The 14,440-nt window shown below is 32.4% G+C and overlaps 2 protein-coding genes across 2 annotated transcripts in view; both read left to right on the forward strand.

The window, feature by feature from the left end:
- The first annotated feature begins 7,457 nt into the window (after positions 1-7,457).
- Positions 7,458-9,224, forward strand: LOC104802856 (NAC domain-containing protein 18-like). Its single transcript, XM_010526661.1, has 3 exons — positions 7,458-7,762; positions 7,851-8,185; positions 8,358-9,224. The coding sequence occupies exons 1-3, from the start codon at positions 7,591-7,593 to the stop codon at positions 8,913-8,915; spliced, it is 1,065 nt and encodes a 354-aa protein (XP_010524963.1). The 5' UTR covers positions 7,458-7,590; the 3' UTR covers positions 8,916-9,224.
- Positions 9,225-13,540: 4,316 nt separating this feature from the next.
- LOC104802857 (NAC domain-containing protein 92-like) overlaps positions 13,541-14,440 on the forward strand; it is a 2,341-nt gene continuing 1,441 nt past the window's right edge. Inside the window, exons 1-2 of the mRNA XM_010526662.1 lie at positions 13,541-13,988; positions 14,094-14,374. Coding sequence (XP_010524964.1) covers positions 13,790-13,988; positions 14,094-14,374 — 480 coding nt within the window. The 5' untranslated portion in view covers positions 13,541-13,789. The remainder of the gene's footprint in view (positions 13,989-14,093; positions 14,375-14,440) is intronic.

Here is a 14,440-nt window from a genome sequence, read left to right on the forward strand (position 1 = left end):
TCTAGGGTTTGCGCAGCGGATATAAAACAAAAATTTAATAAACCCTAGAACCATGCTTCTAATGAATCGTAGAAACGTTAGAACGCTTACCTCAATCGATCCGGGGCCTGTATCAACTGAAGAATTCGTCCGATCACTTAGGCAGGAAGATTACCTCGCCCTCTACACGTATCAAGGGATTGATTCCTATATCTAAATATTTCTGGATACCAAAAAAAAAAGTTATTCAAATTTCAAATAAACACACCAAAAGATTCCTCTCGGACAAGAATTCGAATAGAGCGAGAGAATCAATTTATCTTGGGGCTAGCAAGAGAGGGAGAGAGTGGTCGTGAAGCCAAACGAATTGGTCTGACAAAGTTTACTCACCTCTTACAAAAATCCACGGGGATTTGCAAAATAAAAATGACATAAAAAATCTTAAGATGTTAACTTTAAAAAATTAAGAAAAAGCGAAAAAAAAACACGAAAGATGAATACATATATTACCAATATTCCATGTCAACGATAAGCTTCCCAAATGGATCACAATTCCATTTCTTTTCGTTGAACATATATAGGAGATATTTTCATCAACTTTTGTCTTAAATACTAATTAAAAAGATCAATAAATATGTTTAGTAGTGGGCTAAATGAAGAGTAAGATCATGCCTCAATTTATGAGTAGAGAGAGGGCGCAAACGTCAATCGTTTAATCTAGTTAGCAATCCTTACCAAAGACCATAAAAGATACCAATAATTAGAAAAGAAATCAATAAATTCGTTGAATAGTGGACTAATGAATTTACTTTTAGAGTCTTGTCCGTTTTAATTTTTCTTTTATTGCAAGAGAACGTGTTAATTTTTTTATATTATAAAGTTAATTTTTTTAATCTTTTTTATATGATAGTAATCGATTAATAATTTTTTATATCAAAATAACCATAAAAATTTAATATAAATCTATAAAACTACGATCAAAATGAACATGTTATATATTAAGATTAATTTTAATCTAATCATATACAAATTAATATGTTAAAAATCTTTATTATAATAATCTAAAAACAGTATAATAAATTATTTATATATATAGATTTTATTATATAAAACTAACAATGAAATATATTTTATTGTTATAAACAAAGATTTTAATGAACCAATTAAAATATTAACCACTGCATCAAATATATGGTTTTGAAACGTAGATACTTTTTTATATTAAATGCACCATAATTATATTTTTTTATTGTTGTCAGTTTTACTTTTTAATTTAGAAAAATAAGATATATAATATATAATATATGTGGAAATTAATGAACTAATGAGAATTGAGAAAAATGCCATATAAGATGATGATGTGTCATCACCAAATCTCTTTAAACTTCTTTATTAATATATATAGATTCTTGCTTTAAAATCTTTTTTTTTTTTTTTTGTAAAAAGAAATAGTCAAATAAACGAAAAGTCATAAAACGACCAAAAAGTTGTGACTACGATATATATATATGATAACCGACTATTTCCTTCAAATGAATGCTACAATAGATTAAGATAAGACTGAAACATTTTGATGGGGTATGAATTTTAGGGGTACATATTTTAGTCATGGTATTTAAAATCATGCCATTTGTATAACAAATGGATATATCTCAAAAGTAGCTAACTAGATATAATTTTCTAACAAAAAAAAAAATAAATCGAATATAATTTGAATCAAATATGGAAAAGATAAAAATAAAATAAAATTAGTTGAATTTAAACCCAATAAAAAAACTAATATGATAAAAATTAGATAAATATAATTTTCCAAAACATAATATAAATTATGAGTTCCACACTTTTGGTTAAAAAATGAACTAAACTAAATTTATTCATAAAAAATAATTAGAAAAAGTATAAGATGGTGATCGGTGAGTGGTTGCAAAGTTGATAAATGAGTGTTCGAGTTTTAGCAGAACAAGTAAGCTTCCATTATTTCTATAACAGAAAAAAAAAACAATCATATAGAGATTACCGTCATAATAAACGGTCCAATCAATAAACAATTAACACCAAGAGAACCAACCTAAAGAAAGTATTGCAATTTTGATACAATCTTATAAAATTAGATTTTTTTTTTTATAGTTCAGACTACAATTACAATCCAAATTGAACAAATTCCTATTTAATTTGGGTAATCGATCGGAAAAAAAAAGAGAGGAGAAAATATAAGAAATTCAAAGGACAAGATACCATTCCTTGATTACGTAAAGAGACCACTACACAACTAAGAAAAAAGATTCTTGTCACGATAAATATTGATTCGCATATATACAACCATATGTACATACATACATATACGTATATATGATAACGAATAGTTACATAAATTGAAATAAAATATTCTTCTGTTTTTGGAAATCTACTTATAAAATATAAACAATTTATGTATGTCATCGGATTATATAAAATTAAAAATCAAATTATATGAATTCGTTATATTCTGTTCTACATCATATATGATTTTAACATTTACAGGCATACTTAATAAAAACGATGATAGATGTAGATGAGATTGTAGAAAGCCCGACATTCGGATAAGTTTCAATGACTTTATTATCACCAATGTCCTTTTTCAAATATAAATTCATAAGAATTATGTACTTAAATTAAATGTGGCTTAATTTTGAGATAAAATCAACAATTGGAAAATTATCTATTAAATAATAATGTCATGGGATGCTCAAGTCTCTTCGGATAACATCTACAACTAGAAACACAAGCATATCATTATAAAATCTACAATGATTTATATCTAACAATATATACATATATATATATATATATATAGAGAGAGAGAGAGAGAGAGAATAAAAAGACTGTTATTCTTGGAGATATGTATAAAATATTTCCATTGTAATTACATGATTATTTAGATTTTTATATTGGACGGATATAGTTCATATATATATATACACACACATATAAGAGATTTTGTTTCCAATTTTGAATAGAAATTAATAATAGAAATTTGAGGATAAATATCAAACAAAGGAGTGGCACCCCATTCTTTTGGTATAAGGTATATGTTCTCTTTACATAGTTTGTCTTAATCATCCCTCTTTGTTTTTTCTTTTCTTTTATTTGTTGCCATCTTCCTATCTTATGTAAACTTCTCTCCTTCTTTGTACTCATGTTTTTTTTAAATTATATATATATATATATATATATATATATTCGTATATTTGCGTGTGTACATATTATTCAAAATTGAGGGAACATTCATAGCATCGGAAGTTATACTTTTTCCCTTTATTTTAAAGGGTATTCTGTTACAATTCCCTTTTTTATACATCTACAATATTTAAAAATAATTTTCAAAAAGTAATTGAAAGGGTTATTTTTATTAAATAAAATATCATTGAACCGTTATATTTAAAATATTTGAATATTTTATATTTGAATCAAATTAGTAACGCAACAGAAAGTTTTCATTAATTCAATTAAATTCAATATATGTATATTGATGTTATTTTATTAATTTATTCGACCTGTTACCTGAACACATTTATACGTGGAAAAAAAAAATCCATGCAAAACCATAAATATGTTGACATTTTGGTTCAATTATATATGTCCCATTTTCCAAGTTAACTTTACTGTGACAACCGTGAACCATGGAAAAAAATGTTTTGTTTTGGTGACTAATTACAATATTTCATGCCACTATATATTTAATTTAGTAATATATTATACATATGGCTTATAAAAAGTACAACCCAATTAATAAATCAATTAAAAATAATTATAATACTTTTTTTCGTCTCATGAAGATATACATACACGAACTATTGGAGAGATCTCAAATGGCATTATATAATTAATCGATTAAAGACATTGACATATAAGTTTAGAGAAATTTATAAGTCAACGTGCACATGCACACGTGTGACTTTAGATTACATTAATTACTATATATATATATAATTGTGAATTCCATAGTCAAAATGTTAAGTACAAATATGTTGAAATAAAATGGGAAAATGGCAAAAACCCACACAGATTATCCAAAATGTGTAAAATAAGTACATCAATTTTTAATTTGACAAAATTCCCCACCCGATTTCAAATTTTCTCGTTTTCCACCACCGATTATTCCTTAAATTTCCAATTAACACCGGGAAGGAGATTGATCGTGCCACATCAGCATCCGATTGTTGATGTGGCATGACACGTCCCAAAAAATACCACGTCAGGTGACACATCAGCAATTCAGGTTAGTTAAATCAGTTCATTTAATCGATCCGGTTTACTGAAAACCGAAATTTTTATTAAAAAGAATTTGGGATTTAGGGTTTCGAAATCTCTCATTTATCTCGTCTTCTCTCCTCTCAACCCGAACCGCATGGAAGGGATGACTGCGTTTGTTCTCTTCGAAATTCGAGGGCCGTGGAGTCGGGCCGCGTGAGGATTGAACCGAGTACATATCCGCTGGGCCAAAATTTGAGAGCCTTCCGCCGGGAAACCCATCACGGCGTAGAAGTCGGAGTGGGTTAAATTGGATCCTCTCGGAGTTGAGCTGAGGCTGTAGATCTCAGCTCCGGTCAGATTCGACGGTCGCGGCGTCATCAGTGACCGACGCGAAGCATTGGATTTTCTCAGTGTGACGTGAAGCTTCCCGTCTTGGCCGATCTCCGCGTCCATTTCCAGGAAATCGTGGCCATCCAGGGAAACGATATCGGAATCGACCTTGAAGGAGATGATCGACGCCGCCATCTCCGGGAACTGCTCCATGATCAGAATCTTGGCGCCACGATACTCAAACAGGAAGGAAAAGAAGAAGAGTATACCATATGATACATTGAAGAACCACCACCTGAACCATGAGCGAGCCGGAGTAGGGTCCGTATATGGCGATCAACAAGAGGAGAGGAGAGAGAGGAGAGAAGACGAGACAAATGAGAGATTATGATTTAGGGTTAACCCTAAATCCTAAATTCTTTTTAATAAAAATTTCGGTTTTCAGTAAACCGGATCGATTAAATGAACCGATTTAACTAATCCGAATTGCTGACGTTTCACCTGACATGGCAATTTTTGAGACTTGTCACGCCACATCAACAATCGGATGCTGATGTGGCATGATCAATCCACTTTCCGATGTTAATTGGAAATTTAAAGAATAATCGGTGGTGGAAAACGGGAAAATTTGAAATCGGGTGGGGGATTTTGTTAACTTAAAAATTGATGTACTTATTTTACATATTTGGGATAATGTGTGTGGGTTTTTGCCATTTTATTATCCAAAATGTGTAAAATAAGTACATCAATTTTTAATTTGACAAAATTCCCCACCCGATTTCAAATTTTCTCGTTTTCCACCACCGATTATTCCTTAAATTTCCAATTAACACCGGGAAGGAGATTGATCGTGCCACATCAGCATCCGATTGTTGATGTGGCATGACACGTCCCAAAAAATACCACGTCAGGTGACACATCAGCAATTCAGGTTAGTTAAATCAGTTCATTTAATCGATCCGGTTTACTGAAAACCGAAATTTTTATTAAAAAGAATTTGGGATTTAGGGTTTCGAAATCTCTCATTTATCTCGTCTTCTCTCCTCTCAACCCGAACCGCATGGAAGGGATGACTGCGTTTGTTCTCTTCGAAATTCGAGGGCCGTGGAGTCGGGCCGCGTGAGGATTGAACCGAGTACATATCCGCTGGGCCAAAATTTGAGAGCCTTCCGCCGGGAAACCCATCACGGCGTAGAAGTCGGAGTGGGTTAAATTGGATCCTCTCGGAGTTGAGCTGAGGCTGTAGATCTCAGCTCCGGTCAGATTCGACGGTCGCGGCGTCATCAGTGACCGACGCGAAGCATTGGATTTTCTCAGTGTGACGTGAAGCTTCCCGTCTTGGCCGATCTCCGCGTCCATTTCCAGGAAATCGTGGCCATCCAGGGAAACGATATCGGAATCGACCTTGAAGGAGATGATCGACGCCGCCATCTCCGGGAACTGCTCCATGATCAGAATCTTGGCGCCACGATACTCAAACAGGAAGGAAAAGAAGAAGAGTATACCATATGATACATTGAAGAACCACCACCTGAACCATGAGCGAGCCGGAGTAGGGTCCGTATATGGCGATCAACAAGAGGAGAGGAGAGAGAGGAGAGAAGACGAGACAAATGAGAGATTATGATTTAGGGTTAACCCTAAATCCTAAATTCTTTTTAATAAAAATTTCGGTTTTCAGTAAACCGGATCGATTAAATGAACCGATTTAACTAATCCGAATTGCTGACGTTTCACCTGACATGGCAATTTTTGAGACTTGTCACGCCACATCAACAATCGGATGCTGATGTGGCATGATCAATCCACTTTCCGATGTTAATTGGAAATTTAAAGAATAATCGGTGGTGGAAAACGGGAAAATTTGAAATCGGGTGGGGGATTTTGTTAACTTAAAAATTGATGTACTTATTTTACATATTTGGGATAATGTGTGTGGGTTTTTGCCATTTTCCCAAATAAAATCATCATCTTTTCGGTAAACCAGGAAGCGTGTGGCTTGCGTGTGCGTACCATTATATAAATCATAAAATTTATATTAATTAATCTGATTTCATAATATTACACAAAAAAAAAATATAACTATATCGTGTAGTGTTAATGATTCAACATTTGCTGTCGTGGAAGAAAATAAAATATTAAAATTAGGTTTGCATCGTAATAAGAAACATTTAAAATTAAGAAATTAGTTTATTCGGGCGTTCCATTAGACAAAACACGCAATTAGGAGTACTGATTACCAATTGTAAAATGAAATTATTACATTAAATACCGATCTGCCCATGATTGTAGATAATGGTATGTAATTAATTTATGGATAGTTGATATCATAAAGAGAAAATATTTTTGAAACTTGTATATGTTGACATCATATAATCTATATAGTTACAATCATATAAATTGTATATTTATTATATGCTTTTATGAAATTTATTTGTGAATAACAATTATAAAAAAGAATAAAATGTACAATTGGAGAGGGGGAGAAAGAGGCGCGAGCTGACGTGGAGATGGCTTGGACAAAAGTGAAACTAACCAATCAAATGCAATCTCCGAGAAGCCAGCTGTCTCTTTTGGGCCCTACCACTCTATTTCATTAATATTTTAATTTTTAAGACTGTTTATTTATGATCACTATATATACACATATATATATATATATATAACTCAAATTCATCTTTTTTTACATAATTAGTCCAAATCGCATCAAAACGGTGTCACATGACGTGTTGGCATCTCGTCATAAATTCCAATAATTAATTGATTCCTTTTTTAAAATAAAAAAAATTATTCTATTTTACAGAAAATACGAAATTTTCTCCTTTGGGCCTAATTTTATTTTATTTTTTCACACTAAACGACAAAATCCCGCTGTCAATAAATTGGCGCCTCAGCCTCCTCTTCCAAAAATTTCAATCCTTTTGTTCACTCCTTCATCTCTTTCTTTGCATTCACACGACAAAACTGTCTGTCTGCTTCTTCTTTTGTTTGTTATTCGACCAAGAATCTTGAATTCACATCCATTAAACCCTTTCCATACCCAGAAAAATGATAAGCAAAGATCCAAGATCGAGCTTACCACCCGGATTTCGGTTTCACCCGACAGACGAAGAGCTCATTCTCCATTACCTGAGGAAGAAGATCTCTTCTTCTCATCAAGTCCCGGTATCCATCATCGCCGATGTCGATATCTACAAATTCGATCCTTGGGATTTGCCCGGTACGTATAACTCATGCTTCTGTTTCATCGTATACATAGCTGAATTAACGTACATATAATTTGAATGCGTATATATATTTTGTATCAGCTAAGGCTCCGTACGGGGAGAAAGAATGGTACTTTTTCAGTCCAAGGGACAGGAAGTATCCGAACGGAGCTCGCCCGAACAGGGCGGCCGCCTCTGGTTACTGGAAAGCCACCGGAACTGATAAAGTGATTGCGGCGGCGGCTAACGGCGGAGAGATTCATCGTCCCGTGGAGAAGATTGGAGTGAAGAAAGCTCTTGTCTTTTACAAAGGAAAACCTCCAAAGGGTATCAAAACGAATTGGATCATGCATGAATATCGCCTCGTAGATTCTCTCTCTCCCTCGAGGCTCAGTGGTTGTGATCGTGGTTTGAGATCTAAAGAATCTTCCATGAGGGTGAGCTCGAAAACGGTTTTTGATTTATGGGTCTGATTCTTTTTTTGGTTTTGTTTGTTGTTTATACAAATCTTGAGACTAATTCAACCTAACCGATATAAACCGGTTTTTACCTCTGATATGAAGTGTAAGAAGATCTGACAAGCTCTTTCTCGTGTTCTTTGCTCGTCAGCTGGATGATTGGGTGCTCTGTAGGATCTACAAGAAAACTCAAGCTTCTCCGGCTTTCATGGCGGCAACAAGCGATCAGGAACAAGAACAAGAAGAGGATGAAGAAGTGTCCATAACCGGACAGACCCTTTTGCCGAGATTACCTCAACTGACCTTTCCATCCATAATGTCAAACGACAATACCCTTAAGCCCCCGAAGAGTTCTTGTTCTTTCTCTAACCCGTCGGACCCCGGAGATTTGATGTTCCTCTCCGGTTTTCTCGCGGATAATCCAGAAAACCAGACCGAGTTCGAGTTCCCTTTGATGTTTGGTTCCTCGGATTTGGATTACGGAAACGGTTACTTGGATCAGAAGTTACCTCGATTGACCTCTCCGCCGCTGGAGAAGTTGGGGACTGACAACAAGCGGCAAAGGACGGATTTCGTCGACGAAAAGATGAACCCTTTGAAGAAAACGATGAACATTTGCGGTTACAATAATAATACTATGGATCAATTTGATCATAGTTTTATGAACCAGCAACTGTTGTTGAGTCCTCACCTTCAATTCCAAGGATGATTTCAAAGGACCTCTGTTTCAAAACTCTCATCTCTCTCGTAAGGTTAAAAACCGAATCGAAAGGGGAAAGAAGGGGAAAAAAAGAATTGGGGGGACAAATAAGGTAATATAAAAAAGTAGGGGTCGTTATGGAAAACAATGGAAATATTGCGGTGGAAAACATGACAAAAGAATAGTTTACTACTGTTCTTGCATATTAGATATCTATTTTTGCAGTTAGATATGTACCTACATGGAAAATCATATTTCATTTGCATAGTCTATGTATCGTAAGATTTTTAAATCTAGCTTAGATTTAGTTCACGATAACATATATATATATATCATAAAGCACAAGAGATTATTATTATTATTATTACTATTATTATAATATTATATTATTATTATTAATTTGGTCCATATATAATGATTGTGGTGTTCCGCTAATCCACGTGGAGATTAAAGCCCAATAATTGTGACTGTTCAATTTTATTCGGTACATTACCCGGGGAACTCAAATGATTTTTCAAATTGCTTTAGATTTGATTCAAATAATAACATTTATTTAATAAATCAAAGCCATAATAATAATAATAATATTTAAGTAACATTTTCATAATTTTCTAGATTGTTTTTCTTCCGGTCCAAATCGCAAAAGTTGCGATATCTTCTATTCTGCGCCAAACTTAATTTTGTCTTTGTAAAAATTGCATTTATTTTGATTTTATAATTGATTCGGATTAAGAATAAATGGAACCTAAAAATTCACTTCAACTGTTAATGTGCAGTAGATGGGCCGTAAATGGGCCACAAGGGCCCCACAATGTGCAGCCCATATTCAGTCATGAAGGTATACAACAATGCACCTTTGCTTGGTGTGCCGTGTGCGTGTGATCGACCCGGTTTGATCGAATCGTGAACCGGTTTAAATCATTGGTACGGCCAACTGACCTAACACTAACATTAAGTTAATCCATACAATTTAAATTATCGATTTTCTATTATCTTTTGATTCATTTCAATAATGATCTATATATCCTTTTAATAAATAGTGTTACAGAAATAATATGAAAATATCGGATTATATGGTCCGATTAGTCGCATGTTAAAATAGTTCATAATATTACTAAACTGGTTATTTAATGTGCTATTCAATTAAAAATTATGTTGTATTTAAAATTAGTCTAACTTATTTATATCAATTCATATAAAATTAATAAAAATCAGTATTAATTTTTTTTATTATAAACTATAATAATTTTCTAGATAACAGTATACCATATATATATATATATATATATATATATATATATATAATACACGCATGTACACGGATAGAGGGAATGTTGTGCATGACAGAATTAAGCAAGAAACCAATAAGGAAAGAGTTAAGCAAAATGATTTTTTAATTATCAAACTCAATTCTTAATCAATAAGATAACAATAGAGGTTAAATAAACATATGAAAATAATATCTTTGATTTTGAGATGACATGAGAGACTACCCGAATCTTCTAATGAATATTCAAATATGCATAGTAAAATAATTGTAATTGTAGGTCCAACTGTCATATTTGTATAATCGATTTAATAGTACGTTCCATTCATTAAATTATTCGAATAGTCTATTTATTAATGCATTATTTATGTATCGATCTTTTTTCTAAACAAGACGATATTATATATTAATCGAAAATAAACATAGATATACATGTATATATACACACTTATATTTTCAAGATTCTAAGCATTTTTGTGTGGAACCAATATTTCCAAGGCGTGACGCGCTTTTTATATTAGAAAATTAATTTAGATTGCGTACCGAAAATTACAATTACATAATTTACATTAGAAAGCCACAAGATCATAAAAATAAAAATAAAAACTTTTTTCAGCCCCAAAAATGTCTCGAACTATGAAACAAATAATTTCGGTCTATGTTCTTGAGCTATTAGTGGACCATAATTATAAAGCTAGTTGGTCCACTTGATTACACTTTTTTTATAAAAAAAATTTTGGTGAGATTAACTTATAAGAATTCCAATCATAAATAAATATACGAATGCATACACACTCAGACACACGTATGACCGATCTTAAGGGATGGTGGTAGCCATGACTTGGAACAAGGTTGAATGACATCACACACTATTTTTCGATATTTTTATATTATTTAAAAAATCAGTTTAGAATAAATTAATCTAGTTTTATAAAAATTATAATTAATATATATTTCAAATAAAAATATGACTATATATCATTTAATTGTTTTCGCACAATTTTATATTTTCGATTTCAAATATCAATTTGTAGATAATATATAATAAGCAATGTTTCATAACCATAAAAGTCAATTAACATTTAATAATATTAATTTTATAGAAATAAGCGAAGAATTTTTATGCAATGATGCCTTTCGTTAACAAAATGATTTCTCCCAAAATCTCGTACTAATATTATTATTTGGATAAATTTAGAAAATAAAAAGGGAAAAATTCAATGTTTACCGGTGAGTCCGTCTGGTATATAATCCTTGGACACGTGGCCCAATAAGATTCGTATAAAAAGAGTCTTGCGCAAAAAATGACGTCAGTGGACGTCATCCAATGATGTGGCTTCTTCGCTTTTGCAGTCTCACCTCGGGAGGACAAAGTCAACGGACGCCTGGGCTGGGACCCACGCGCCAAACAATGTTTAATTAAGAAAGGCAATTTCAATTGGACATTAATTAATTATTAACTCCTTATTTTAAAATTTTAGTAATTAAAATGTTTGATAAGTTGGAGCAGTCTTTTTTAAGAATATATATATATATATATATATACGGAGTTTATTTGTTTGATGCATTTAATATTTTATTTTATTAGAAAATATCATTTAATTTTCTTTGTCATTTGAAAATCTTAATATGTAATGATTATCGGGTACATATGTAGGTATGATTTACGAATCACAAGTTTAAAAATTTGTATTACAACAGTATGTTGTGAATTTTTTTTTATTAGTTGGTATATAATAAGCATTTGGAGTGTATAGAAAAGAATGCATACATAAAAGAGACAACTAGACAGTTAAATTAGTTGGAGATTAGGCGACACATTATTGAAACTTTTCGAGGAAAGCACTAATGTGATGGAGGAAGAAAAAAGAATACAAGTGGATCGATCACTTGAGTATGTATGTATGTATGTATGTATGTATGTATGTACTTATGTATGTATGTATGTATGTATGTATGTATGTATGTATGTATGTATGTATGTATGTATGTATGTATGTATGTATGTATGTATGTATGTATGTATGTATTAAATTTTTCTAATTGCGTTAATAAAGTCAGATGGGATATAAAAATACTTAATTTTCACTCCCGATCAATTTGCAAACTAATATAATATCTAATAAGCCACATCCTACACATTGGTAGTAAACAATTTAAAATAATAAATTTTAAATTTACCAAATTGAAATTATAAAATTTTATTTAAATTCTTCTGTTGGCAAGCAAAATTGATAGTCAGCAAGTTGAGATGATAAAGCCAAGTTCTAATATATTGTTGGCTGTTCTAGTTATAAAGATATAGTTTAATTAAATATTAATGATATTATTATAATCTATCCATACTTTGAAATTTTCAATTAATGATTTTATAATCGTACATATGAATTACAATGGATTATTATGTATATATATATATACCGATTTTGAAGACAATTTGGAATGTATTATATATATATGGGCTTAGAAAAATAGTTTGATTAAATTATTGATAGATAAGTATGAATTAAAATGTAGATAACTAGCGTCTATACATACAAACAATAAAAAAAAGTATGTAGTTTCTAATGTGGATACTTTTTGGGCGAAGAAACTCTTTAATCAGAAAAGAGATTTCTTAGGGTTTTCAGCCCTTTGGGACATTATAAAAAATATCCTCATTTTGCTATTTTTACTTCAAGAATTACCCTTGTGACCATGTGACCAATGTGATCGAAATATAGTATGGTCACATATTGATCTCATTGTTCATAACGTTGAATTTATGATGTTTTAATCAAATGATTAATAAGATATACATGGTATGAACATAATGAATTAGTGTGATCATCATAAATTTAATGTTATAATTGATAAAATCAAAATGTGACCATACTATATTTCGGTCACATTGGTCACAAGGGTAATTCTTGAAGTAGAAATAGCAAAGGAAGGGTATTTTTTATATAATGAATTTTCTTTGTGTAGAATATTAATTTATTAAACAAATCACATTTTTTTTTTCAAGAATGGGTCTACGTAACACGAAAGATAACCCTACCTTTTCAGCCCCTTTTTCAGTGTTCTTTTCATATATTTCTCTGTCGTTCACTCATGGTTCTTTTTTTTTCGTCAATAATAAGCACATAGGATTTAGACAAAGAAAAAACTTGAAAAATGAATGGAAAAACAAAACCCTAATTGAATTTGTTTTATGAGGGGAGGCTTGTTCAACAATTCAGGAAGTTGCGTGGAGCCTACGTATCTCCACAAAAGAATTTTTTTTCTTTTTCTTTTCATAGCTCTCTTCTTCGTCTCTTTGCCCCTTTTTCTACATTTCTCATACTTTTATATATCTCCCTTTAACTCTCTCTCTCTCTCTCTCTCTCTTCATTCTTGTTCTTGGTTTATATCTCTTGTGTGCGCCTTTCTCTGTACATACGCACGCATACACCGACTTCCTCGATCATCCTTTTCTCAAGAACGTTTCTGGGTTTTTCTTGTTTTCTTGCAATCTATAAAGGGTTTCACTTTGTTTTTTTTTTTTGGGTGTTGTCGAATCGTAATTGTCACAAGTCGACGTACGTATATACACACAATATATAAAGGGGTTTCCACTTTGTTTTGTAAAGTTGGCATGGCGGTTGTAGAAGAAGGCATAGTGGTGAGCCATGGAGGCGAAGAGCTGGTGGATTTGCCTCCGGGGTTTAGGTTTCACCCTACGGATGAAGAGATCGTCACTCACTACCTGAAAGAGAAGGCCATCGACAGCAAATTCACGGCGGCGGCCATCGGAGAAGCCGATCTCAACAAGTGTGAGCCGTGGGATTTGCCGAGTAAGTCAAACACGATTCAACGCCATCTACGTTGAATGAATTTCATCAAAATCTGGCTAATCATCTCGGCTTGGTTTATACACACACACACACACACACATGCAGGTAAAGCAAAGATGGGTGAGAAGGAATTCTACTTCTTCTGCCAAAGAGACCGGAAGTATCCGACGGGGATAAGGACGAACCGTGCGACCGGGTCAGGGTTTTGGAAGGGGACCGGGAAGGACAAAGAGATTTACAAAGGCAAAGGTTGTCTTGTTGGGATGAAGAAAACACTTGTGTTCTATAGAGGAAGAGCCCCAAGAGGGGAAAAGACCAATTGGGTGATGCATGAATACAGGCTTGAAGGCAAATATGCTTACCACAATCTCCCCAATTCCCCAATGGTGAGTGTGCGCACATATATATATATATATATATATATATATATATATATATATAATAAAACACCG

Source organism: Tarenaya hassleriana, unplaced genomic scaffold (genome assembly GCF_000463585.1).
Source record: "Tarenaya hassleriana unplaced genomic scaffold, ASM46358v1 Cleome8, whole genome shotgun sequence".
In the NCBI taxonomy this organism is placed as follows: Eukaryota; Viridiplantae; Streptophyta; class Magnoliopsida; order Brassicales; family Cleomaceae; genus Tarenaya; species Tarenaya hassleriana.

Coding starts and splice junctions, on each gene's coding strand:
- LOC104802856 (XM_010526661.1), top strand. CDS start 7,591: ATGATAAGCAAAGATCCAAGATCGAGCTTACCACCCGGATTTCGGTTT. Junction 7,763..7,850: donor CGATCCTTGGGATTTGCCCG/GTACGTATAACT, acceptor ATTTTGTATCAG/CTAAGGCTCCGTACGGGGAG. Junction 8,186..8,357: donor CTAAAGAATCTTCCATGAGG/GTGAGCTCGAAA, acceptor TTTGCTCGTCAG/CTGGATGATTGGGTGCTCTG.